At 28.7% G+C, this 24,235-nt stretch overlaps 2 protein-coding genes across 3 annotated transcripts in view; both read left to right on the forward strand.

Moving 5' to 3' along the window:
• LOC123301544 overlaps nucleotides 1–24,235 on the forward strand; it is a 136,397-nt gene that overhangs the window by 49,806 nt on the left and 62,356 nt on the right. Inside the window, exons 1-2 of one of the 2 annotated variants that reach the window (XM_044884320.1) lie at nucleotides 4,954–5,105; nucleotides 21,641–22,814. In XM_044884320.1, the coding sequence (XP_044740255.1) occupies nucleotides 21,815–22,814 (1,000 nt within the window). In that variant the 5' untranslated portion in view covers nucleotides 4,954–5,105; nucleotides 21,641–21,814. Of the gene's footprint in view, nucleotides 1–4,953; nucleotides 5,106–21,640; nucleotides 22,815–24,235 lie in introns of those variants that run through there. The other variant, XM_044884321.1, reaches the window with a different exon arrangement.
• On the forward strand, nucleotides 12,148–14,184 carry LOC123301139 (sugar transporter ERD6-like 5). Its single transcript, XM_044883873.1, has 2 exons — nucleotides 12,148–12,217; nucleotides 12,869–14,184. The coding sequence occupies exons 1-2, from the start codon at nucleotides 12,148–12,150 to the stop codon at nucleotides 14,182–14,184; spliced, it is 1,386 nt and encodes a 461-aa protein (XP_044739808.1).

The raw sequence follows: 24,235 nt of genomic DNA on the forward strand, positions 1-24,235 counted from the left end.
TGTTTTGGAAAAATTGTATTCTTATTTTTCGTCTATATTCATGAAGTTATATCAAAATTCATCATCAAAGCTGAAAATAAAGGTACAAATAATTTCAACCACAAGTCAAAACTTGCCTTGGCACTCGTACTACCTTAAATGAATATAATATGTCAATTAGAAGCTAATCAAATCTTTAATTCCAGCATTTTCATGGTACACACAATTATCTATTCCATGATATACACCTGTACATATCCTGTTGAATGAATATAAAAATAAAATTCATAAAAATACCTATAACTAAATGTAAGAATTGAGGTCAAAGTATACATTTAATATTTTTGTTATGAAGAAGATGATCGTGTATATTTATGTTATAATATTAGTAATTTCATTTTTTTAGTATAATATGAAGTCAGTGTGAACCTCTTTTTACTAAGGTCATGATATACACGTTAAATATAAAGTGACTTAAAAATAACACACTGTAAATATATTATATTATCAAAGAAAATAAATGAAAATTATTGGATTTTTCGAAATGAATTTCAATTTTAGTCCTAATTTCCTAAATAAGTTTTTGTATTATATAAGTACGTGCTTTGAATACCAAGTAGCCATCTTTAGTATGAATTAGCCAATCGTAATTACTCTTATTAATAGCGTATGCTACAATTGTTGCTAATTTAATGACGGTCTGCACATTTGCCAAATTAGCGACGAGTAACATATACTATTTATAAGGGTACTTACGATTAGCTAATTCGTAGTGATGATGACTACTTGGTAGTCGAAATGCGTATCTACATAAAACAAAAATTTATCTAAAAAAATTAGGACGAAAATTGAAACTTACTGTAAATGGTTCCAAAAGCCATATGGAAAAATTTACTTTCTGCGTTTTTTTCCTAAAAACTTTTGAATCTTAAATCTTCTATTTGGAATCTTCATACCTTCTACCTATATTCTGTGTCTTCATGTCTTCATTTGGCACCGTGGCTGTTTAATTCGAACGATTAAAACAAATTGAAACTAGTTAAAAATACTATTTGAATATAGTAGAACGTCGATTATCCGAATCATCAATTAATTATCCGAATCAGCGTAATATAAAAAATTAAAACCAAGTACGTATGTAATTTATGTTTTGTTTTGTTATAAGAAGTTGGAACTCGTTGGAGTCCAGATATATTTGTTATGGTTGAAAACTAGAGACAAAATATTGTAGAACTGTGTCTGTTAAACTTAATAAAGTGTAATTCTATGTGTGACAATTCGTTCTTTATTACCAGTTTATGTCCGATTATACGAATTTTCGATTCGGCGTTCGGCGTTCTATTGTACCTACAAATACTTTCAATAATTATAAGCATTTGAAACAAAATCACAATGTTGGTCGAGTTTAAATAACACTTGATCATCCCACGGGAGTTTTTAAAATTATTTAAATTTGACTTGTTATTTACAATCATAAATCATTGTTTTTGGAGTAAGTGAATTTTAGTTTCATTTAAGATTTTCTTTGTTTTCAATCTAATTTCAAATGATAATTTTTATAACTGATGTAAAATAATTTTCTTATAATACCCAATATAAATTATTTTTGTTTATAACGAATTAACATTTTTATTAGTTTTTAATAATAAAGTTTATTCATCATTAAAAAATAAATAAAAAAATTGATTTAACTATTAGTTTAGACAAAAATTATTTCAATGTCAAACTTTGTTTTTTTAATAGGCATAAATCTTTTTTTACTGTTTTTCAAAACATGAAAACAAATAAACAATTAAAATACATGGTTTGATTCATTAATCAAATTTATTTTCCTTAAATTAAAAATACTTAACTCTTTTTTAACTTTCATGTGCTTAATAATTCTAGGTACAGCGTAAGTTAGCCAACCGACATTCTTCGATTATAAAACTGAATGATATTAAAATTACAGTCACAAAAATGATGAATTGATAATTTTTTTTTAAAATTATTAGAATAATATCTACTAAGGTGTTTGCAATGGCAAAACCCTGCTTTCTCAATTGTACTTTATATGGAAAAAAGAACGTAATTTCTATCAGAAATAAAATATTCCAAATCCATCCGTTTTAAAATACACTTTTTCGTGACGTTGCTAGTTCAAATATCATCCATACCCATAAGACTTTTCTATAACTTATCGCAGGGGTGGCGAATCTTTATGTATCACCGTGCCATTTTTTCTAAAGAAATGTTTAGTGAGCCATAGACGCGCCATCAAATAACTGTGATCTCATGATCAATAGAATTTGCAATTAATCCTTCCATAAAAACTCCAATACACTTCTTTATAACCTCGCGAGCATAACTGCGTATTCAAAAGTAAAGTGTTTTATAAATCATGTTTAACATTTTAATTTCTAATTTCAATTTCATATTTTGTTAATAAAAAATGACAGTGTTGTACGTCAAACGTAATGAATAAATTTAAAATTTTTTTTTAAAATAAGACTTCTTAACCATATTTTCAAAAATATTCAAGTTTTTCTACTTAAAAATTGTATACAAAATGACCTACTCTTTGATTAGTGAATAATTTAAATAAAAAACTTATTAAATTTCACAATCTTCAGATCATATTATATTTACAAAAATATAATTATTGGAGGTACCTCTTAGTAGTAGTTAAGTAAAGGCATATAGGTACTACTTTATTAGTCATTGTAATATAATAATCAAATATGTAAATTTTATTCGCATTTTTAAAGTCTACCTACATATTATATTTAGTAGGTACATATTATGTAGTCACAATGATCATCAAAAAAAATTTATTTTGGAAATGAAAAAATAAAATTGTTTAATCGATATATAGGCTGTGGGTAATTTGACCCGGTTTCGAACTAGCGATTATTAAATAAATACAGTCAAACCTGGATAAGCGAGAGTTCAAGGGAGGGCAATCTCATTCTCGCTTATAGAAGTTTCTCACTAACCCGAGTTTCTCGCTAATGCAGGTACATGGGTAGCGTTTCTCTCTTATAGAGGTACGCAGCAATAACAAGTCACGTCAAGTACGAATGTAGTAAATATGTAATATGATAAAATATAGTTCCTCCTAAATAATATAAACAAATAAAGCTCGACTGTCGCTTATAGAGGTATAGATAAGTAGCAGTCTCACTTACGGAGATTCATGAGGGGAAAACGACTCTCTCTTACAGAGGTTTCTGTTTCTCGCTAATAGAGGTTTTGGGAGCTTAAAATGACGGGTCCTGGCTATTACTCTCACTTATAGAGTTTATTCACTTATCCAGTTCTCACTTACCCAGGTTTAACTGAAATTAATATTTCAGTTTTCTTCGTATTTGAAGCGACAGAAATTAAGTATTGCATTCTCATAGAACGAACTGAGTCGGGATTCGCTCGGTTAATGTTGGGAAATATTGAAAACTTTTTATCGAAATTATTGAAATATTCAATATTTATACAAACAAAAATTCTTTTATCAAAATATTACGATTCCACAGACAGACACTCAGATCTACCGATAAACAAACACGTTAAATTTATAACATTCCTTTTTTAGCCGGGGATTAAAAACGGACTAAAAGATGCCTGACTTTGTTTAGCAGGATACAAAAAATTCAATTACTTATATAATTTTTTGTATGCAATATTATGCACATCTCAAAAGAAATTTGGAAAACATTTAACTTCTTTTCTGGTTTCGTAAACCTCGTTAGATTCGACCCAATTCAGTCCTTTATAAGATGAAGAAGAATATTCATTCAATACACGGTTTTTTAAGCCAATTTATGTATTTTGAATATTATCTTTACTTGTTATTAAAGACGTATTAAACCTTTCATATTAAGAGATTTCAGACTGTGAATATTGTTCTTTTTATTAAATATTTGTGCAACTTTAATCAAAAACCGGTTCACCTTCTGGCATTATCAAAAAATTATTTGTATACATTTAACTTGTAATACTCGTGAATATACCAAATTAGTCAAATATGAAAGTATTTTATACATCATTGGTTCTGTGTCTCATTGTAGACTAATCAATCGAGACATAAAGACGAATCAGTCTTGCAAATTATTTTAGAAGATTGGTTAGTGATATGATTCCAGGTTCCAACGGAGTTCAAAAGTATTAAATAGTAATCGTCTCAGTCATCGATAACCCACCAAGATTTCTCGTTTATTATTTTGAAGCTTTTATTAATGAAATCGAGGCAAATTACTCATATCATAGCCCGTAAGATGGTAATTAAGGTAAAAATGGTAATTATTTTCTTATTGCTTCTCTCTGGTGCGGATGAAGTATTTCTCCAAAAATAACAATAATTTTAACTACATTATATTATAAATTATTTTTTTACTTTTTAGTGCATATTAATTTGTTTTGGAAAAGTTTTTCTTTGGAAGTCGGTTTTCTTTTTGTTAAAAGTTTTTTTATTTTAGAAAAGTTTCGCCACAACATACAGGGTTTTAAACTACATATGCAAAGACATTGTAAGGAAATTTAGCACTGAAGAAAATTGACTGTGTTTTTAAGTAAATTGTGTCATGTTTGTAATAACCCACTGTGTACTTATCCTGTATTTGTGAAGAAATATATTTGTTCGTGAAATTTTTTATTTCTTCAAAATAAAAAAATAAATAATTAAAAAAATCAAAATTTTGATTTACATGAAACGGAACCATTGAAAATATATATTTTGAAAGGTTTGCCACACGTGATGAATGCACGGAAGAGTTTAAAGTTAGTTAGTAAGTTGAAAGTGTACACAAAACTTGAATTCAGATTTTAGTTAACAAATTGAATTTGATTGAAAACATTTATGTTCAGTGTTGTGGTTTTTTTTGTTGCTGTAAAATTAATATAATTTATATTAAAAATTTAATTAATAATATAGTTAATTAAAAAAATTGTATCGATATAATATTTTTAATTATGATAATTTAAAACAAATTTTTAATTTATGTTTTACACGAATATATTATGGGAAAACTTTGATATTAATTTGTGAATGAAAATTTTTTTCTGGAGTGAATTGGTGAAAATTATTTTGAGAGTGATTATTTTTGTACCAGGATTTATTAACGAGGAAGTTTTTTACTTTGTGTCGCCTTCAGGTATTTACCTTACATTAATATCTAGATATAACGTATACTTTAAATTAGAAATAATTAAAAAAAATAATAATAATGATACTTTCAACGTTTCGACTGCTTGTTTAGACTTTTTCAAACACTTAATCGTTATAGAACTCACATGTGATTTTTGTGTGTGCACCCTCATATCGACAAAACGGGATGAAAATTGAAAAAAAAATGCTAAAACGTAAAATTCACTCATTTTGAGGTTGAACGAAAAGAAAGACACAGTTTTTTGTACGGGGTCTTTTTTTGTGAATAAACAGGAGTCTAATAACGTTTTAAATGCAGTCAGTTTCGTGTAAAAAGACTTTATTTCATTTAAATTCCATTTAAAGACATTTAAATGGAATTATATATATTTTAGTATATTCCGATTTTTTGCTTCGTAAAAAGCTTTTTATTTGAAATATTTTTTCCGGTAGGTTTTAATTTTCGGTTTTTACGTCTAAAACCTGTTAGAATAGTATAGAAAAAAGTTCGGAAAAAAGTTATATGTTTTTCGATAAAAAATAACTATAAAGTCGAAATTATAATAAAACTATTATTTTAGCTGGTCAAAAATTTGAAATCTTGGGTAAAAAATTAACGCCTTAGAAAGTATGTGGTAGCGAGAATTCAATTCCTTTCACTGATATCTGCGAATATGATGTGAGAAACCAGGTTTTGTAAGAAAGCTCCATGTTCGGATTCAGTATCCCAAAAAACATAATTCAATCGACGAAAATGTTATTCAATTGAATACTGGATTTTTTGCAATAAGAGGCTCTTTCTTGATATGCTTTTTTGCCATATTAGGAATAGACAGAATGTTTGCGTGTCTTTGACTGAGAAGCTTTCATTTGTTAGTTATATGTGAGTGATTCAAGGAAACATATTTTAATATATAATTTCAATAGTACTTAAGTAAATTTCTTTAAAGATTGATAAAAATGTTAATTTTAAGTTTGTACAAAATCGATATCTATGGTATTAATTATTATTAATTGGAATTATTGATAATATTATTATAAAATTTATAATATTAATTTCAAAATGTATTAGTAACAATATACTTTGTTAGATTTCTATAATCGTAATTTGATCAATTTGATTGATAAAGAATGGAATAGAAGGTATAACATGTCATTGATCAATCAATGCGATATTATTCAATAATATTAGATGATAATAAAAAGTGGTTTTATTTTATTTTATATTCTTTACGATTTATATCAGGTGTCTTCTTTATCGATATCTAATTGATTTGCAGTAACATTAGCAGTGAGAACATGTAGAGTAATTAAAAAACAAATCCATACAATGAATTATCGTAAATATTTCTGTAGGTATTACTTTACCAGAAAAAATTTCAGAGGAAAAATTATTGTGAAATTTTGAACAATTTTAGGAACTTATTGTCAGAATTTCCAGTTTCTTAATATTACTAGAAAATTCCAATTTGTATTTTTCTCTTACCCCCTCCCAGTTCCCCAATTGGCGCAAATCCAATGTCGCTCTCATTTCTCATTCATGAGGAATCATGAGAGAAAATTTGTACCCCAACACACATACACAAATTGCCAGAAGAACTTCTTTATTCTGGGTTAATTAATTGAAGAGGTAACTAACGCAAAAATGTTAATTCGTTGTGGTCTGTGGTCGAAAAATGTTTGTTGAAATAGCTTGAAGTTCAGAACTGATTCTCGTCATAAACTTTCGAAATCAATTAGAAAAACCGAATTAGCCAGAAAATTATGTTGGGACTAAAGAAAACAAAATTTATAAATCATGAGAAAAAATTGTATACAAAAGTCAATGGAGACTATCGACCCTTTTCAATTCAAGACAAGGTGAATAATTTATACCTCACATGATCGTTTTTATTGTTACTCAAAACAAGGCATTATAAAAATTTAGCAATTTGGTGCCTCTAAAAACTTTCGTCCTTAAGTGTTTTCTTTAGTTTAGTACATTCTCTAAATTATCGTATAAGCAACTTTTTTGCCAATCTCATTTTTCTAATAATAATTTTTGAGAAAAAAAAAACAGTCTCCATCATAAACTACCCAACATTTAATAATAAATCTGTTAACTTTCTGTTAAATCCTACCTGAAAATGGGACATCCCGTTCAAATCGGAAAATGGAACATCCCATTCAAGTCAAGTAAAAGCACTTTCTGGTTTGTATTGGTATAAATAACGATAGGAATTATTAAAATCATTATATATCGAAATAAAAGTGAATAAAGGAATTCAGAATTCCGACCTAAAAACGGGTAACTTTTTGATGCCATAATAATTTTAGAGAAGCCTACAATAATTCATAATATTTGTTTATGAATTCGTTTCACTTAGTTGCTAATTAAATTTAGGCGTGAAATAGAAGAGCTTAGAAAGAGAAACATTAGAACACCACCTGTTTTCCTCTTAAAGAACCAAAAAGATGTATATAGTAGATGCTATACGATCAATATTACAAATTTTGCGGACACCCGATATAAATATTGTGCTTGAAACAAAATATTATTAACGCATTATTATTATGTTGGCATTTGTGGTATTAGTGGATTTATAAACAAGTTTTACCTGATTCTAATAAAAAACCAATTTTTTTTCTTTCTTTCTTCTTTACCTTTACTTATCATTTTAGAGTAAAAGTTTATTCATCTTGATAATGCGTCATATATTGGTAATTAAATACTTTGGTATTGTTTTTAATTTAAATTTTTAAGCTAATGGTGAGAAGAACACTTTCTGAGAAATATTGATTTGCTGTATATAATAAGTGAAAATAAAAACTTTGCTATTTGTTTCAGCATCCTGCATATACTGAATCTTTTTTTTTGAACTACTTACGGTTGAATTACAGAAAAACATGTGCATACCACATTTCATTATTTTAAACAAGAATAGTCAAGATAGAAATCAGATAATTTTGTCTTGTCTTTTACCGAATATTTGGCGAATGGATGAAAACTTTGCAATGAAAACTTTTCGAATGAAAATAAACTCGTAAATTTCAGTCCTTTTCTCGAACAGTTTGGAAAGAATTTCAGGGTTGCCAAAGTTTTTCCATTACTGTTTTCATAATGATTCAAATGAACATAAAATACCAACCCTGAACAAAATTTACAATTATCATTGAAATCGATCAAATGAAAGGTAGAATGGTAGCCAAAAATAAACCCAATCTTTGTTTTATGACCTTTTTCGACACAGAAACGATGGACTCATATAAATGAATTGGCAGAGACTAGATGAGGCTTGCATAATGTCTCAGACCCTATGTGTGATACGGGATATATAAAGAAAAACTATTTTACTGTAGAAACATGGCAAAGATCTGATATTTATAGCCGTCGGAGGGAGTACAAATACTCTGCACTATCAAAAGATGCAAGTAACAAAAAAAGTAGGATGATGTATAATCACAGAAATAGTTATTTTACCAAAAAACCGAAAAATCATTAAACCGATTATGGATGCATATAAATTATATTTCAAACTCTGACCTTGTTGATATTAATATTCTATTAAGTTTAGCACTTATGTAAATTTCGACACGTATAGATTTGATTAGATTAGATTTGAAGTTACTTCAAGATTGGTATAGAAGTTCTACAGCTTTAATGAACTTTACTGGAGTGGAGATCAGTTTATCCCAAATGATGGTGTTTGTTGAGAGAGATACTTTCGTATTCAAATAGAATGTGTATACCGATTTCTTCCTCTTCATGAGTAAAATTTAGAATAGAATAGAATATTAGAATGCCCAAAAAGTATGAAAAGCCATTTATAAAAACCTTTGAACAATCATGGAATGAGTGTTTGTCAAGAGAGGTTAAGCTCGTATACCACTCATTATTCTAGTTAAATTTTTTTTGTGATTTTCGATACCCCAAGAATTGGTTCATACCCCAAAAATAGAGTCGTTTGGTAGATCTAGCTCTTGGTTTATTCTTTAAGGCACTCCCTTAAGTTTGAAATAGTGAAAATAGTGACTATTCACTATTGTCACTATATATATTCACTACTATAAAATAGTAGTTTTTTATACTCTTCTTCTTCGTTTTTAGAGATTATATGACTCTAGAATTACGATATTAATTAGCAGCAGTAAAATTGTTGACTAGACTTTTCCGTATAGTATATAAATAAGAATGCAGTAATTTAAAAATTGCACTTTTTAAAGCTTAATTTTAATGTGTAAAGAAATTAATAACGACTAGGAAATAATACCAGATTATTATCAACATTAACAAAAAAACACGTCTTCAAAGATCACAAAAAACAACATCATATCCTCTGGAGATGTTTAATTGCTATCATATAAGTTTACTATAATAAACCATCACATTAAACTTGATATTAGTTTAAAATAAGGTCTAGAGTCAGGCGTATTGGGTAGTGATTTCCAAGCGACTGGAAATGATGAATTTTTAATATCATGTAGTCCTAAGTATTCTGATTAAATGTCTCAATTTGCACAATGAAATATAATGGACAGTTTTTGAGTTATTTATTAAGCATTTTCTCCACTGATAAAGTAATATTTTTCGTTCTTATTTCAATATAAATTTGAACTAAATCATGAAATTAGTATTTCAGCGAATTTTATATATCTTAAAATTGGTTAAGATAGCTGGATCACACAAGAAAAATCTTAAGAAATCTTCAAAACTTTGAATATAAGTAATTGGAAGCCTAATGCACATGCTGTTAAATATTATCAACCCTAAAAATACAATTTACCTAAAGTTACATGAAAAGACAATTTACTCATCTAAAATGACATAATTTCAATTAAAAATGGCATGTTTTACTCATGTAACATGCGAGAAGCGTGGAAACATGGAAATTATTTAAATTTTTTCCTTTGAAGAAGACTTAACAAAAAACTAATATTTGGAAGAATATTATATTTCGAATCATTAAAAAAAATGATATAATTATCAATTTAGTTTCCATAAAATATTAAATTAAATATTTCATTTATTTAAATGATTAAGTATTTTTAATGAAGGGAATGTATTCAGTCTAGTATACATGTGTATCCATTCCTATGTATATTAATGCATTAAAATATCAAAAAAATATGTACATTGTGAAATCAGATTCAGAAAGCTTAGAATAACAACTTAACTGGGGGACGTTTTCCATAAGATTTGTGCGTCATGTAATGAAAACTTTCATAACCGGGGTCTAATTTTTCAGGATTCGGTAATTTTACAATTGCTTGTGCAGTAAGCACAATTAGTGCTGAACATCATTGAATTTTTTATTCAATATCTTCTTATTTGAACATCGTCCTCAATGACGAGATAACTTGAGAGAAGTCCTCGGCTGTTCTACGTCTGGTCCTAGACCAATTTATATTTCTAAAATGAAACTACTCTTTAAAAGATGATTGTAAATATTTATATAATCATAGGCTTTGGATATTAAATTAGACGAATAACATACTTCAGCTAAACTAACTCGTATGTATACTTGAATGTGAAAGATTTCAAGCGATGTGAATTGTTATTGATTGGAACTTTTTAGTGCATGTGTTCAATGTGCTGTTCAATAAAATAAGACAAAGTATCACTTTGAATTTTCCATCGTTGGGCATTTTTTCTGATTTCAACATAATAAGGAATATCAGAAATATTTCTCCGCTCCGGGCAGAAAGTGCCAACTCTCTTCCCGCTGTGCTAAACTTTATTGACACTTTCGGCCTCCGTTGAGCAGAAAAAAATTTTCACACCACATGACCAAGTAAAGAAAGTCTCTCGTCTCATGGTCATTGTCACTCGAGCCGAAGTCGAGGGTGATAAGCATTCTCTTTTGTTCCCTAGATGTGTACTGTACTATTTTTCGCATTTCTTAACAAAAATGACAATACCGTAAAAGAGATATCCAGAAAATATTCCTTTTTGCTTAGAATATTTTCATGCCAAAATTCGCATTTTTAATTTCTTCATTACCAATTTGTCCAGTTTTTACATTCCATAGCACACTAGTTATAAAAGTTTATTTTTAATTTGGAAAATATACTATCATTTGAATAGCCGGATTATATTGCGGTTGAAATTAAATCTGGCTAAGGCATATTTATAAATTTTAAATTGATAAAACAATATATGAATAGGCAAGTCAAAAATTTATTCTTCATTATCGCCTAGACTATGCGATATATCTTTAAAAATGGTTGTAAACTTTTATTTAATTATACTTAACATAATGGATTATGTGATTTATGAAAAAAATCTGTAATATAACTAACAGAGGCGACTTTAGAAATATTTGAAATAACGTATTTATAAATACTTATATATAACAACTTAACTAACGTTTGTGAGACTGGAAGAAAACTTCCTATATTTTTACAAAGAAATCGAGAAATTTAAAATGAAAATTAAGTGAAAATCATTCTAATACTTTTATAAGAATAATACTCTAAACAAAAAAAAAAAAATTATTTGTTATTCCACTAATGAGTTAACAAATTTTATTGCACAGCAAATGTTTTCTAATTGTGGAAAATGTACCTACTTAATATTGGGATTGCAAAAAACAAATGGTTCGATGGTAAATTCTGCAATAATTTATTTTCTACTTTGCTTATTTTAATAATTTTCATTTTTCTTTTATCAATTACTTACCATTATTTACGATTATTTTTCTTTTGGATTGAAAACCTTTTTACTTTCTCTGTCAGAAAGTTAGAGGTACTCAATACTCAATTGTAAATCGCCAAAATTATAAAAAGCTCCTTGTTTAAAAATCGAGTGTTAGTAAATTGATATGTATACGGTAAAGATACATAATGACTGTAGTATAAAGCATTTATGTTATTTAATTATTCAAATTATTTAAATATTATTAAAATAATTATTAATTGCAGCACGGTAATTTCAAAGAAGGAAAAAAATATAGTCATGTTTATCTATGAAATTGACACGATTATAAAATTTTTAATTGTTGGATAAAAGATTATTTTTGCATTGTTACCTTAAACTTATTTTTAAAGAAGTCTTTATTGTCACGAGAAAAATGGTTCTTACTACTGTAAAATCCTATTTTAATAAGAAATATCTCCAGCAATATATTTCTGTTATGGCAGGTATGAAAATTTTGTTTAGTATTTCAGAAAAAAAATTGTATTTTATATCAAGAAGCTACTGAAATTGTCCAAGTATTCATGGAATCAATTTATCAAAAATTTTGTATGAATGCAATCCATCATTTATACCCAGCTCAAAGTTGATAGGATTGTTAAAAATACCATCATAAATGCTGAAATCGCGAAAAACCAGTTTTGCGACCTTTGACCACGAGTAAGTTTTTTTCCAGGTATCGGATTGATGAGGTCTTTTTAGATTATGGTGTTTTGAACCATATCACTTTTGAGCTGGGTGCGAATTTTTGTACCTTCACTCCTATTTTTTGATTTAATTTGACCGAATAACTACTCTTACTATAGTAACAAAGAAAAATTTTTTCGAAGAGAGGTTAGGAGCCTAAAAGGAGAAAAATTAGTCTTTACGCTAATTCATTACGATCATACGCCATTGATCTTAAACTTGAGGTACTTGTGCGTCATTGGTCTCATACTTGAGGCACTTGGTCGGCATACCTAACATTTTTCAATAATTTTTCAAATTTTTGTCATAATATTAGATTATTTAGTTATTTCAATGAAATGAGTGACATGTCCTTTTTAAGTAATTCTAAAATACAAAGAATAAAGATAATTTATTTTGTAATTTTTCAGCTTCGCTAGTATTTTTTGTTTGTGGAAATCAAATGGGCACAATGAGTCCATATTTAGTAATTTTAAACGTTGATGGTTATCATGAAGTTCCAAAAATAAGCTCTCTAATTGTGTCTTGGCTGTCTAGCATCTACAATATAGGAATATTATTTGGAGCATTAATGTCAACGTATGCAAATGATATCCTAGGTAGAAAATTATCAATGATATTATTCACGTTTCCAGCTCTGTTATCACAAATCTTTCAATATTTCGCTGTAAACATTTCTATGGTTTTTATATCACTTTTTTTACGTGGTATAACAAGCTCGTGGGCTTTTTCAGTTGTACCAACCTACATAAGTGAAATAGCATTACCTCATTTACGTGGACCGTTCACTGTGTTGGGTGTACTTATTATGTCTCTAGGAATGCTTTCTGGTAGTTTGATACAAGCAAGCTTCTCCATTGAATTATCAGCGTTAATTGGTGGAATATCAGTATTAGTGACTTTAGTGTTAGTTTGTGTCATATCCGAGACACCATACTTTTTTATCAGCAAAAATAAAGATGCTAAATGTAAAGAATCATTAAGAAAATTTCGTTGTGAAAAAATTGTGGATAAAGAGTACGAAGAAATTAAGTCGTCTTGGAATGAAACTCTTGCAATAAAACAAGAAGGCTGGGTTAAAATTTTTACAGTTCCATTAAATCTTAAGGTGGTTTTTATATGCGTTGGTGTTCAAACTTGTCAACAATTTACGGCCCTTACAACTATGGTTACGAATATTCATACAATTGTCCAACATTATCAATTAGATCTTTCATTAACGCAAATTTCAATAATGTCTAAGGGTGTGGAAACTTTCACAACTATTATAAGTATCTTCGTAATAGATTCATGGGGTCGTAGGCCATTATTTTTATTTGTATCTCTTGGTGCTTGTATAGCACATTTTATCACTGGGCTTGCATTCGTTATAGCGAATATTAATGGAGAAATATCAACTACCGTTGGAATTACAGCGTTTATTGGAAATCTTATTTATCTAGCAATATCTGGATTGGGATTGAAACATTTGCCAAACGTCTTGGGTGCAGAATTATTTACAACTGACATAAGATCAAAAGGCTGTTCATTGTTAATGGTAATTTCGGCAATAGAAGGTGCAATAGTTGCACTTTTATTTGATTTTTTATTTAACATGGCCAACTATTTGCCGTTTTTAATCTTTTCTGCATGCGGCTTCCTAGGTTTCGTATTTGGTGTAATATGGGTCCCTGAAACAAGAAGTAAATCTTTGGCTGAAATACAAAGACAGTTGAAGTGTAATTGAGTGTTTTTGTGTGAAAAAAACCTTAACTTTAATAAAAATGAAAATAAATAAAAATCATAGATGAGAAAATTTTTGTATTTCTGGCCTTAAAGAACTGATAATTGAGCATTCTTCGGGGATTGTAAACTTGACACATTCACGGGCAGACAGATAGACACACTTAAACTGTTTCAATATTTGGTCTGCTCCATCAATATTTCTAAGCGTTACAGAGCTATATTAACCCTTGTGTGAGTGACAAAAAAACTTCGAAAGAGTGACGAGGCACCCTGGTACTTTCATATAATTTACGTATACAGCTGAATTCTGCCATAATAACCTATAATCATAATGATTACAGGTAATTATAATCATAATGATAAAAAGTAATTAAGTTGATTAATAAAGTAATTATATAAATATTATTTAAATGCAATAAATTTAGATAATTTAAACTAACCCTTCGTCCAACAGATATAGTGCGGCGACGCATTTAAAAGTTTTTATACCATGTATATATGAAATATATCAAGGTATAATAAGTTTAGTTCCAAGTTTGTAACGCTTAAAAATAGTGATGCTATGAACAAACTTTTGATATAGGCGTTCAAAAAAACTATTTCCGGTTGTCCGTTTGAAAATCTGTTTCTCTGTGTGTCTGTCTGTCCGTAAACACGATAACTCAAAAATGAAAAGAGATATCAAGCTGAAATTTTTATAGCATGCTTAGGACGCAAAAAGTGAGGTAGTGTTCATAAATGAGCAACATAGCATAGAGAAACATTGGATCTTGAGTTCGTAGGACCCATCTTGTAAGCCGTAAGAGATAGAACAAAAGTTTAAATATAGTTTAGATCATTAGACAGTATGTATTATATGGTAATACTAGCGGCCCCGACGGACGTTGTCCCGTAAAAACGTAACTCCAATTCATGAATACCTATACTACGTTTAGCCTGTCCGCTAAACCCATCCCGCTAAACCCCAATTTAACTGCTATTTATTGGAGTGGCCTGACAATACCTGAATACTATTAAAAATACATAGTACACATAGTATACATAATGTGATATGATTTATATGCGCTCCCACCATTTAATGAAATTTCATTTTTTTGGTACGGAGCCCTCAAAAACAGTTGTAGTGGACCGAATGGTAAATCTAAACCATTCTCCAATCCCCTTGAACTCACACAAAAAATTTCATCGAAATCGGTCCAGCCGTCTAGGAGGAGTTCAGTCACATACAGACACACACAAGAAATATATATATATTAAGATTAGTTATGTGTGTTGCACCACCCTCGTGTTAAATATACACGACTGTCTATTCTAAGAGTGGCTATCTTTCTATACTTACATGACGTAAAAAACAAACAATTATTAATCAAAACTGTCTATACGTCGTATTTTCAACAATAATATAATTGATTTGGAGCAAATAATTCAAAAAAATTAACCCGTTTTTAAGAACTATGAAATCAACAAGGTTTAACTCTGAAACTATTCAACATACAACTTCATGTAAACCAAACAAATATTCGTCATCATACCCCTGCAACAATATTCGCCTTTGCTTATTCACTATGTTGAATGAATGAGTTATGTTAATGCCTATAAGCAATTTAATATTTAATACACCAACAAGTGATTGGCCCCAATAATATTTAAAAAAAAAATTAACAGAGTCAATAAATTTTTATTTATTTATTTTTTATTGATTTACTATAATGTGTGTACCACATAAAAATTCATTCTTTTATTATGTTTGATTAATGATACGTTAAGTAAAAATTTATTTATAAGTGAGGATGTAAACAGAATTAAGAATGAAAATGCCGATGAACGTTGTTTCATTTATGGTTGGTGGAAAAGAATAATATGAGCCAGGTCCTTTACTGCTTTCTGAAATTCTAATGAAATACTTCATTAGGAAAGCAGTGATAGTCAATCGCCAGTCTGCGGACCAATGCTTGCTCTTAAAGATATTTGCGACATGTCCTCAAAAAATATTTTCTGCCCACATTAAAAATTTTCTTATTAAAATAAATTTGGTTAACATTTAATTTCATAACTTTATAAATTTTAATTTATAAAATTATGAAATGTTTTTAAATTTATATAATTCCAATTCCAAGAAAAATAGAAAGAAATTAAAAATTTTACCAGAAATTAGTTTTACCAATTTATATGAAATGATATATCGATCTTAAACCTTGAATGACATTAAATTTTATTTTGCGTTGATAATTTTAATAAAAACGAAATTCAATTTTAATTGCACAAAATTGAGTTTATTCAATAAACATAGAACAAATGAATACCACTGAAAACCCTGTATTTTTAAGATCCGTGAAAATTGCACCCCAATGGCAAATTTACATTAAATGCTTATTGATTCGTTTGTCCATCATTTGTTAACATTTGTCAACCAAAATTTTCGCTTGTCCACCTCAAAATTTCCTCAAAATTTAAAATTGAACGGCAAGCAAACAAAAATGTTGACTGGAAAAACATGGAAAAATCGTTTTCAAACGAAAGACATCTGCATTTTATGAAAATTTGCAACTGTGAGTGCCGATGTAAACTAGAGGATGGACAAATGTGGATAGATTTTGAAAAAAGGAATTCAATCAGAATTTAATGAAATTCGCAATGGGGTATGCATTTAATACATTTTTGTAATTTAAACTGGTAGCTTTTTACCAATTTTTTGTGAGTATTTCGACTTTATTTTGAATATTAACAGCGACCTGTTAAAAATGATTCAAGTAAAAAAAATTGGATCACTCAGAGTTAAAATGAAAGACAGAAGAAAATTATATTTTATTATTGTCCAATATTTTGATGAGCTATAAATTGAACATATTGAACTACTTTGATTTCTAGGTAAAAAGTTTACCAAAAATATTTAAATAATGAGCCAAGGTATTGATCATCATCACTTGACTGTAAAAAGTTTATTAGGTGTTATTGAGGTATTTCAAATAAATAAAAAACAAGTTTGACAAGTGATTTATAACAATTTAAGAACGGCGATAAGTTTTATTACTTTATTATTATTATATTGAAACAAAATAATAAACTTTTGAGGTAATAATAATTTGAACCCGTCTATACTCGCGTATATTAATATTTTTAGCCGTTTGGGAGACTAAACTTAATATATCTACTCTGAAATATTTCATATGTAAAGTATCTAAATATTACACACTTTATTGAAATGTGGCATAAAAAGTACAAAATAATTTGAATCCATTGAAATCATAACGTTCCTCAAATTTGAGTCCCGATTGAAGGAATATTTACAAAAAAAGATGCTTTAGTACGATCGCAAAACAATTATAGGACACTTTCTTTATGAAATTATTCAAAAAGTTTTATTACACGGGGCTAACAAACTTGTTTTTAAAGAAATCGCACTCAAATCAAATCAATAGATAACATGAATTTGTTGATAATAAACTCTCCTGTAAGTTATTTATAAAAGATTTTTTATTATTATAGGTATCAAACTATTTATTTGAACAGAAATACAACAAACACATGATAATTGTTCATACAATCAATTCATACCAATATGTTATTGTATAAAGTTAAAAAAAAAAAAATATTTTATACACTTGATATTTTCAATGTTTTTTGGGTCTGTAGTTCACTGTGACTACATATGGGAGTTTTATAAATAAAATAACTGTAATCTCTCACTGTTTATTGATTGATTGATGCTGGTTACCTACCTATCTTGTGCTCTTGCTGAATTCAATTCAGATTTCGTTCTTTTTTTTGTTGCTGTTTTATATTTATACCATGTATATATGAAATATATATCAAAGTATACTAAGTTTTGTCCCAAGTTTGTAACGCTCAAAAATATTGATGCTACGCATAACGCATTTTAAGTTGTAATTTATGCCCTTGTAACAAACCTCATTTGAAGCGTCGCGGTTGTAACTATAGCTTGAAAGTGTGAGCATACTGATTAAAGAAATTGTTTTGAAGTAAAATTCTTTTGAACTAAATTTAATTTTTGACACAAAAACTGTTTCAAACAATGTGGGATTATTATAATTTTTCATTAAAATTTCAATCTAATTTGCCATTGTGTCATGAACATTGCAGCGGTACTTTTGTCTTTGAAATTAAATGTATAATAATAATAATAACAAATGTAATTTATTTAAATTCAACACATCTAATGTTTTAAATAATTTTTAAAAGTATTTTGTAATAATAAATATGTAAATTATTATTATTATTTAGTAATACTTATTAGAGATATAACTTATACTTTTAATTTAAATATTTTTAATACCTTTGTCAATTTAGGTAATGCCGATAGAAATATTACTACAAATTTGTACAAAAAAATTACAAAAATTCATTGTTTAAAATACTCAGACGACCTCTAGTTGTAGAAATATAGTAGATATGGCCTAGCCAAATTGTAATTTCAACCATTTTATTAACCCACGAACTAAAAAAGGGGTGTTATAAGTATGACCGCTATGTGTGTGTGTGTGTCAGTGTTTCTGTCTGTGCGTCAGTCTAAGGCAATGTAGCGCCTAAACGGATAAACCGATTTTGATTTTTTTAGCTTTGTTTTTTTTTTTTTTTTTTAAATTTTGTAAATTTCACTTTCCATGGTGTTAATATAACACGTTTCATAAAATAGGCCAACCAATGGCAATGCCAAAGTTGCTATGGTGCTAATATAACACGTTTTAAGCCAATATTATCAGTAATGTACTAAAACGTCTTAAGTAAAGTTAGGGTTGACAACTTATTATCAGATTTTCTTATACGAACAGAAATTCCTAACCCAAAATTCTTATGGAGACGCAAATACACTGTGCTTAACATTTTATGTTATGATAAATTTTATATAAATGTAAAGAGTGATCCAATTTCTGTTTCCCATTTTTGAAACTTTTTAAATTAGAATGCTGTGATTAATTTATCTTGTTCCAAAGATCAAATATTATATGGAAATATTCCATTTACTATATGAATCGTTGAACTAACACTCAATAACACTCAACGCTTAAATTGCTCATTTGCTCCACAGAAATATTAACCAGGTTCGATTATTTCTCTCTGCATCCTTAAAACTAAGAAATACGAAAATAAGCAGTTGAAAATATGATAAGTCGTGGATAGGCTTATAAATGAAAAAAATATAACTTCCCAGTACAATAAAAACTTTAAAAAACTCGACCGCCTTGAAACGACTCAACCGAATGTAACGAAATAATTTTTGGATTATATGGCCGTTAATACGCTTCGATCGACACCTTAACGAAGTCAATACTTAGGCACTTTTTGTATACCAATAATTACCATAAATTGAGTGCGATAATATTAAGAGCCCTTGGTGTTGGACTGCTACACAATAGTCTGAATATAGAGGTATACAAATAAATATATTTTGAATACTAAACCACAAACAAAAATAATAATAAATATTATTGAATAGTTATATAAAAATATTAAAATAGAAGCGTTTTGTAAAAAAATAATGTCAGTTGAATTATTTATTTATTTATAAAATATGTTGCAATATTTATGGAAGATTCAATTAATATTTTGCAATTGTAATTAATACAAATTATTTATTTACTTAGTAGGTTTTAGATAGCTTATAATTAAAATTTATTAATTTTAGTTTTGTAAATTGTAATTTACGATATACGTATAATATTGTAAAATGTCATCCATCGTCTTTAAAATATTACTTTATTCATATTCAAGTTAGATCATTTATTTCGTTGCTACCACGACACGATCGAGAGGTGTCACCAGGTAGGAACACCAGGTAGGAACTATATTTGTTCTTACTTTGGTAAATTATACATGCAGCGCTTACTTTTTTTATTTACAATCAGGGCCGGATTTAAATTTCTGCCGCCCTGGGGCACTGAAGAAAATGCCGCCCTATGACTGAAATTTTATTTTAATAGTTTTGATATCTTATTTTTTAAGAATTAGAATAACTAATTAATTGCAGAAAAAAGAACCGGTTCATAACGAGCTGACCATCTGGTTGCAGATAAAGTTTTTAACGCAATTCTTTTTTCAGTATGAGACTGTAAGACTTCCCAGCGATGCGTCGATGCAGTAAAAAAGTTGTATAAAGTTTGTACTGTATGAAAGAATGACGCAGCTTCTGGGGCGCATTCTACTGCAACTGGGGCGCATTCAACTCCAACTAAATTCATAGAATGAGCAGCACAAGAAGCATGTTCTGCAAGATATAATTTCATGAATTCTTGCATGTAAGCCCGAATAAATCCCTGATACATTATTCGCGTTATCATATGACTGACTTCGACAATCTGAGAGATCAAGATAAAAAAACTGAAGAACAGATAATACAGCAACTAGCAAATCTTCAGCTTTATGTCTAGACTCTAGAGTTCTCAATAAACATGAGAAAAAAAAATTTTTTTAATTCTTCAAAAAAAACTATATTAATTTATCAATTTCAGAAAAAAAAAGTATCAAATTTTATTTGTTCAAACCTTTATGGAAATAAATTAATTTTATTTTAATAGTTTTCACTTAAATTTAATATATTATAATATACAAAATTTTAATTTGATACATAATGCATAAATTATATTTCTTGAAAGATAAAATCTTTATTTAAAAGAATTAGTTAATTATATCTTGTATAGAAAATGTTTTCTCACTTTCAAAATTTTGCCGCCCTAGAAAATTTGCCGCCCTGGGCACTAGCCCCGACTGACCCTAGTGTAAATCCAGCACTGTTTACAATATATTTTTCTGGATATTTGATGTATTGATTTTAGAAGTAAAATACTTGTTTGATTCTTTTAATTATTTAATTTTATATCTACTTTGAGTTTTTACTGTATGAAATAATTGTAGTATTAGTTTAAAAAAGACATACTTCTGATTTAGTAGTCAACCCAATGTTTGACTACATTACGTTTAGTTTAATTACTAACTTTCACTATTTTTTAAACGAGAAAATATAAAATTTTGACAAAAAATACAAATTGACAGTTATAAAAAGATTTTTACATTTTCTTAAAATTCAAGACCACCTAAATCGATTGAAAAGATTTTAGTTTCCTAGGAAACCTATAGATGTCGGTTTTTGGTGTCTGTTGCAGTTGTTTGGTTTATCGTGCGATACGTAACATAGTTCCAAAGAATTTCAGTGGCATACTCCATTCTAGCCACAATCTTGCTGATTACTATGTACTTACTATAGCTCGAGGCTGCAAGTTATTTGCTAAGTGCTTAATATACTCGACTTTCAAACTTTTTGAAGGAAAAACTTTCTCCATTTCTGGATCTGCTTTTAAAATCAAACATAATTTGCCAAAATTTTTCAACTTATACTTGAATCTTGAGTAAAAATTATCTATTATCTTTTTTTGAAAACGTATTTGTTTCTATTCTTAATTGTTCAATTAAAATTAATAATATTCTTCTTTTATTCTTTTCAGGATGACAACGAATTAAGCAAGCCATAACAGAAAACATCTCAAACAATTACTGCCAACATTTCAAAAAAGTGTGTTCAAAAAAAATGTGATATAAAGTTTTTTGAATATTCCCTAAGTGTTCTTCTTAAAAATATGTGATAAACTAAACGCTCAAAAAAATATAATCAAATCAAAATGGCACTACGATTACGTAAAGATATAAAAAAATCCTCATATTATGTATGGTTTTTAGGCGCAAAAGAATCACAAGGATTACGAGGTGATGAATATATTTTACCAGTTGTACGACACTTAATTGAACGGGAACGTGATATTGAACCGTTTAAGGTCACTTTACAAGTCTCACATAAAGGTTTAAAAATCATACAAAATATTATAACAACAAATACGAAACATTCGAAACCGAAAAATGAGACAATTAAACATTTTATACCGCATAATACGATAACGTGCGTTTTGCAGCATGAAGATATTGTGGCCTGTATTCTTTTATTATTTAATCCAGTGACAAAATGTCCGTTACATGTTCACGCATATCGTTGCGACAGTTTAGAAACGGCTACCTTGTTAAAGAGCCAATTACAAATCCTAATCGAACGACCAGAGAATCAAAAGAAATTTACGGAATTAGAACAACGATTAAAATTGAAGAGTAATCCACAAACTAAAGTACTTAAAGCGAAAAAATTCGACAGTAGTTTAGGAAGCAGTGATACAGGCACAACGACATCATCTGCTCGAGAATCAGAATCTAGCGATGAACAACACCGTTTTAATCATGAAACACGTATTGCCAATTTATATGATTCCTTAGCGGCAGAATTACGTCAAAAATTAGGTAAAAATGATCCAATTTTATTACCGCCACGTGATTATGATACAGTGCATAGACAAAAGGGAAATTTAACTGGTATTGAGTTACGGCGTAGTTTAAATTCGAATATTGTTGGATTAAATATGAAAAATCAACAAACAAATGGTGCTATTATTGAAAGTGGTGTGGCAAATGGTGCAAGTGGTGGGGGGCGACGTGGTGGTTTAGAAAGTAGTGGGGGTTCATCTGGTATTGGGTCGGATCATGCACCATCTCCGGATGGTAAAGAGGATGTTTCTATTACACATGAAAGTGGTGTGAATCGATTTTCAAATCCGGTGGATAATCAAAGTAGCAGTGGTAAGTTAAGCTTTATGTTTTTTAAATCAATTTTTTAGAGCTAACTTAAGTTAATCCATAGCCTTGGCCAATAATAGTCCTTAATAATACCTAATAGTCCAGCGTATTGAACGTATTTAGAATTTCTTCTATACTCCCTGTATTCTCGTAAAGCTACGACCAAGTTCGAAAGGATATGCCAAACAACAACGAAAATAGGCAAGTACCAAGCAATAAAATTGGAAGGTGAGTACCATTTATTCATACTTGCTTATTTTCGTGCCTGGACCCATAATTATATTACTTCCAAACCCCCTGCAGCTCTAAAAAACAATGGTTGTATTCTTTTCAATGAAATAAAACACAATTTCTTTGAAATAGAAATAAACATTACTATTGTACAAAAATCATTCTTAAAAACCACTTTCTATAATTATTAATTTACAAAACGACAAAAAAATTTCAAATTAAAATGGTCAAATTCAATTTTTATTGAATTTTTCAAATAATCATAATGTAATACATAATTAATTACCAATTAAAAGGTAATTTGTTTGTAGGCCAAGTTTTTTGGTTGTAGGTCATGAATTATTTCTCAGTCATCACATTTATTGTTTATGTCTGGTAATAAATATGTAAATATTAAAAAAATTATATTTTTACAATACCTGTATGGATTTAGAGAAGGCTGTTGTGCCTTGGGTGCCTTAGATTAGAGGCTGTTGTGTTGTTGTAACTTGCAATTCTGGAAAAAATGTGCCTACTTCCGATTTGTGTAATTCTAAATTATTTTCAGTGTCTAAGCACTGTGTACAGAAGTTATTGTTACACTCAATGTAAGTAGTAGAAAAAAAAAGCCTTATAACACTATATAGACTATAGGAATAGTACTATCCTTTTGCAGTTTTCTACTTTTTTCTTATCGTACTTGTGTTATCGCCGAGACGAATCGGAACTGTGCTTTTTGTGACGCATTCTCCTTTTGAAGTTTTCTACTTTTTTCTTATCGTACTTGTGTTACCGTCGAGACGAATTGGAACTGTGCTTTTTGTGACGCATTCCTCAGGAAACTATTTCCAGATTACGTTGAATATGGAATAATTGAATATGAAAATGAACCTACTAATCCACCACAATCACGGTTAAAAATCACTACAAAAAAAAAATGAAAATTTATTTATTTTTATTTTACTAGCAGCTACTCGCCAACCTCGCTAGGCAATTTCAACTTTAAATACAAAAACGTTATAGCCTTCACTCTAAACTTTAGTTGATTAAAAAAATGGATTTAATAGACACTTTCATCCTCTTTCTCACCAATTTAGGAATTCAACTATCAAAATTCTTCTTTAGTGCACACGTAAAGTGTCAAAGAAATAAGGCCAAGAATGAAGGATGATTTAAGGTACAATATGTTCAAGGTACAACAGTCTTTTCTACAG

Source organism: Chrysoperla carnea, chromosome 5 (genome assembly GCF_905475395.1).
Source record: "Chrysoperla carnea chromosome 5, inChrCarn1.1, whole genome shotgun sequence".
In the NCBI taxonomy this organism is placed as follows: domain Eukaryota; kingdom Metazoa; phylum Arthropoda; class Insecta; order Neuroptera; family Chrysopidae; genus Chrysoperla; species Chrysoperla carnea.

Coding starts and splice junctions, on each gene's coding strand:
- LOC123301139 (XM_044883873.1), top strand. CDS start 12,148: ATGGTTCTTACTACTGTAAAATCCTATTTTAATAAGAAATATCTCCAG. Junction 12,218..12,868: donor ATATATTTCTGTTATGGCAG/GTATGAAAATTT, acceptor GTAATTTTTCAG/CTTCGCTAGTATTTTTTGTT.